The 4841-nt window shown below is 45.5% G+C and overlaps 1 protein-coding gene across 1 annotated transcript; it reads right to left on the bottom strand.

Annotated features, from left to right (window-relative positions):
* Positions 1 to 2385: 2385 nt before the first annotated feature.
* LOC308095617 (conserved oligomeric Golgi complex subunit 8-like) lies at positions 2386 to 4179 on the bottom strand (the record flags this gene model as incomplete). Its single annotated transcript, XM_080442668.1, has 1 exon — positions 2386 to 4179. The coding sequence occupies one exon, from the start codon at positions 4177 to 4179 to the stop codon at positions 2386 to 2388; it is 1794 nt and encodes a 597-aa protein (XP_080298794.1).
* Between the last annotated feature and the right edge of the window lie 662 nt (positions 4180 to 4841).

Raw genomic sequence — 4841 nt, 5'->3', positions numbered from 1 at the left:
CAGTTGTAGTAACCAGCTACCGATTTGTGATTCATGAAGTTAAAAGTGAATCTGATTTCAAGTCTGCAGATGGTGTTGTGGATAAGTTCCCTAGATCTCTTAATCCACACGTTTCTGTGTAGCCACACGTTCCTTTGCTGGTCTAGAGGATCAAAGTTTTGTGTCTTCCCCGTGCTGTGTTTCTCAGGCTTCTCACTATCTGTCTCTAAAAAAGAAAGTCCTTAGGAGCGTGTAAACCCTATTCTTCTGTAAAACAAAAAAGAGTAAAGATTAACAGACGAAAATGCTTCAAGCTTATCATGGCTCATTGCTTTGCATCTCAAATTACAACGTTTCAAACCCATAAAAGCCTCAGGCTGATCTTTATTTTGATTATACATTATACATTTGATTTGAGGGTGATGACGAACCCAGGTCTGAGATGCAGTTACAGTAAGTAGTACTACACGCATCATGTAAATAGAAACACAATAAAGAATTACTCCTAAAACTGTACAGTACGTTGTCTGATAGGCTTTATTATTAGTGTATTATTATGGGCAACAGAACCCTTGCGCATGGGGGGGCTGTTAGGGGTTAAGTGTCTTGCTCAGGGACACTTTGACACGTATACTGGGTGAGCCAGGAGTCGAACCAGCTACCTCCCGATTCCCATAAGGCCTCTCTTCAAACTCAGCTACTCAGCTGCCATATCATATGGCTCATCACGCGCTGTCGGCCCTTTTATCACCCACCAGCGCACCATTTTTAGATTCTCACTACCAAAGCTTAACGAAAAGCTCAATGGTTTTACAGCCTTGGGTTTCAAGGGTTAGCAAGGTGGAATACTCTTAGGGATATTCACATTTATATGTGGTATGCACAACTTCAATAATGACAGTCTATCGTCATGGACCATGGGTCTATCGTCAAAGCCTTGATTTTCTGTTGTACCGGAAAGCATAATGGAGGTCTTAATGGAACAAAAAGCTTTAAAGGGTCAACAAGGTGGAATAATCTTTACGATAAAAAGGATAAAAGGTTAATATATGCTGCACAGGCTCAGATCCTTAGCTATAGGGAAAGCCTTGATTCTCGGTTTCATTGGATTGACACTGCCAAAGCATGCTGAGGGTGTTACTAATGCAGAGGGAGGTTTTAAGGGCTAACAAGTCAGAATGGCCTTGATGATATAAGAATCTTTTGTAGGCGAGGTCTTGAGTCTCGAGATCTCGAGGAGGCTTACTTCCAAAGCATAATGATGATCTTATTGCTGTGACAGACTGTGAGGGCCATTCATACAGAAAAAACCCTGAAGATGAAGGAATCCTTTGTGCTGCAGATGGTGACTTCTTAACTTCATGCAGACCAAAGAGTGTTACATGCGAAGAATGCGAGCTGAAGAGTATTTTTTCTGTGGGTTTTTAATTCAACTCAGAGAGTGTACAAATGTAACCAAATTGACCATCACAGGTCCATTTGGTTACATATGTAAGCTCTTAGAGTTAAATGAACACTGAGGATGTTACTGTGTAGTTCCATTCAATAATCTTTATTTGAATAATTGTGAAGACAAGCTGGCTAGGAATATTTGGAATAAAGAATGATGTATTTGTACTGACATTGCATCTCTGTCATTTTGCTCAACAATCAATTCTTGAAAGACTATACTTATTTGCTTCAGCCCACTGGATAGATGCATCTAACTTACATCTTTTGTTTTTTGTGACATCTCAAACAAATGAAATTGAGAAAAAATATTGTATGAAAACATAGCTATGGAGACACAAAGAAGGGTAGAGACTGACGTTTTATTTCCTCCTACCCTCTCCTAATTCTTCCTCTCTCCGTAAAATGGAAATCAGGAGTAGACTGCATCAGAGGACAAAGCAAAAACCCACATCCAGCTACCTAGAGTTGAAATCTTGAATTCCTAAGAAATCCCTTGGGTGCCTGGTGGCTCAGCCAGTTACAGTGTAAAGACCATATACTCCTTGTGAGCTCACGGACCTAGGCTTGAAATCAACCCCCGTCTTGTCTCCCATGTCTCACCCCTCTCCCTTGGTTTCCTATCTCTCTACACTGTAGAGCCTATCTAAAATAATTTCCCTGACTCTCTTGCCACCCAGGGTTGAATCCTGGGTAGAACATAAATAAATAAAGATTGCAGCTTTAAGTAATTCAAATATTGGTGGTCATCAAATTATGCCCCCAACCTACTTCCAAAAGACAGCTTGAGAAATGCCCTGATTTGACTACTGTATACAGTGATTTCTGAAATGTATAGTGCTATATCTTTGTCTTGTTTTGTAAAGCACTTTGTAAACCTGTTTTGGAAATGTTAATATTATTATTATTATTATTATATAACTGGGAAACTGAGCAAATTTAAAAGATTTTTGACCATTACTCCAATGTAAACTTGTCTTGTGTGGCCTCCACTTCCAGTACCTCAGGCCTCGGGTCATTTAGTATAGCATCCAACTGAGGGTCAGAGAAGCTCTGGGCTGGTTCAGGAGGCAATGAGTTAGTGGAATCCATTAATGGTTCTTTGGGTTGTGGTTCTTCTGCAGCGTTGAGGATGTCACTGAGGACAGGCTCTGGGATGGTCAGACTACTGAGCTCAGTTCTGATATCCACCTCTGGTGCCACCACCTCGCACTTGGGCAACACAAACTCCAAAGGCTCCAGAACCGTGTCCACATCAACTTGACCCAGGTTGCCATATTTGTGAAGCTGTGTTGGAGAAATGCCCAGAATGAGAGCTAACTGAGCTCGAGGGAACAAGACTTGCAAACAGCGGTTAAGGAAAGGAACTAGGTCCTCTGCAAAAGCACTGCAGAACTGGACAAACAGCTCTTTCTCCTTGCTGCTGAAGGCAGACTCTTCTGCTCTGTGGAACACCAAGATCAGCTTGGTCACCATCTTAAGTGCATCCTCAAGGTATTTGGTGACCTCCTTGGCCAGTCCAACGGGACAGCAGAGCCGCAGGTCATTGAAGGCAGTCAGGCTGTTGTTGAGGAAGCAAGCCAGGGGCTGGAAGTCCAGAAGAGCCATCGGGGGTTGTAGGGTGCCAGGCTGCGTGCTGGGCACTACCACTGGGATGGTACCACTCAGCATGGCAGGCAGGGAAATCGGTGTGTACTGGTTCATGTCCTCCCGAAACTTGCCGACTGCCTCCTGGACCGCTTTGTGGAAGGTGTCTGCTGCCACCCTCTGGAACATGGCTGGAAGCTGCCCACGGAAGTCCACCCCCACTCTACTGAGGGACAGGCCAAAATACATGCACTGATCCAGCAGAGAGTCAAGTCGTCCACCCACCCCATGGTGGAGGTCCCTCTCCAGGGTCCATAGGAACTCGGCCACCATCTGCACCACCCAGCCATATAGAATAGCACTCTTGTTGATCATCTGTCCTGCAGGAGGCATTAGCAGGTCCTCATCAGAGAAGATGGCATGGTACTGGGTGATGATGTCAAACAGGTGGACTCTGCATGCCTCTATGGTCTTGGTGATGTGGAAGTACGGGTCGTCGCTGGGTATACCGGCGAGGATGGAGTGCAGCCAGCTGCCACGTGCTTGCAGGAACTTAACTCTCAGCTCCGCCTCCGTGAACACGTCCATTCTGCGGAGATAGCCAATCACGCGGGGGCAAACGCTAAGCTGGCAGTTGCTGCGAAGCTGCTGCAACAGCTGGTTCAGCATGAGCTGAGTGGACTGCCCCACCTCCTGGACAATTCCTTGGATTCCTGGCAGCGATGAATGCTTCTCCAGCCTCTTGACATAAGCTGCCAGCTCCAGGGCGTCCTCATAGTAGCAGTTGTGGACGCAGGTGTCCATGAGTTGAGGGATCTCCAAAATCTCTTCTTCCTCTTTCATTTCACCAAAGCTGGGTAACTTGTCTAACAGTCTGGAGACGCTGCTCTCGACATGGCCAGAGTCCCTGTAAATCTCTTGGGTGCAGTCTGCCGTTGGGATGAACGTCTTGTAGTTGGAGGAGACAAGCTCCTGGGTCTGCAACGGGATCTGAGCCCGTTCCTCTGCGAACCTCTGCGGCTCCCGGTTCAGTTTCTCCACTCCATACCAGCTCACTTCAGACAAACAGGCCATGAAGTCCGGATTGTTCCTCCTGTTCTCTGAAAAGCCATCTTTGAAGACTAAAGCCAAGATGCTTTCATCGTCCATGTCTACAGCTGCCATGTTGGTGACTTGCTGCGATCCAGAACCAGAACTAACATCCATGAAATTCCTGCTTCCCTTTCCAGATTCTGATCATTTCTTCTTAGTGTACATTTACAGTAGTGTACATTTACAGTAGTGTACATTTACAGTAGTGTACATTTGACTCTTGTAACATCACAAGTGTACAGGTGTAAGTAAAAATTTGACAAAATTACTTTCAGTGCAAACTGTATAGTAGATGATAAGTTACATCTACTATATAAAGCTGTAGTTGTTTGTCTGAGACGGATTTTGCCCAAATATGCACATGCCTGACGTCACAGCACAAATCGCTGTTGTCGTTATGGTTTCTGTTGTGTATGACATCAGACCAGAGCTCGATACGGCCAGAGAGACAGAGAGAGGGAGAATAAGAGAGATAGGGTGAAGAGTGGTGAAGGAGGTTGCGTGTGGCATCAGACCAGAGCTAGAAAAAGAGAGAGACGAGAAAGGGAAGGAGGGGGAAGAGTGGAGGGGGAGGTATGGAGAGGGAGGGAGAGAGTGGAAGAAAGAGCCTAATTTACCCATGCTTGAGAGAGAGGGAGAGAGTGTGGGAAAGAGAGAGGGAGAGTGGGGGGTGAGGGAGAGTGAGAGGGGGAGGGAGAGAGAGTCTATTTCACACACCTGAACATGCTGATCGA

Source organism: Gymnoscopelus braueri, assembly GCF_963280865.1.
Source record: "Gymnoscopelus braueri genome assembly, chromosome: 11".
NCBI classification, from domain to species: domain Eukaryota; kingdom Metazoa; phylum Chordata; class Actinopteri; order Myctophiformes; family Myctophidae; genus Gymnoscopelus; species Gymnoscopelus braueri.
This window is presented reverse-complemented; position numbering and strand designations above follow the sequence as displayed.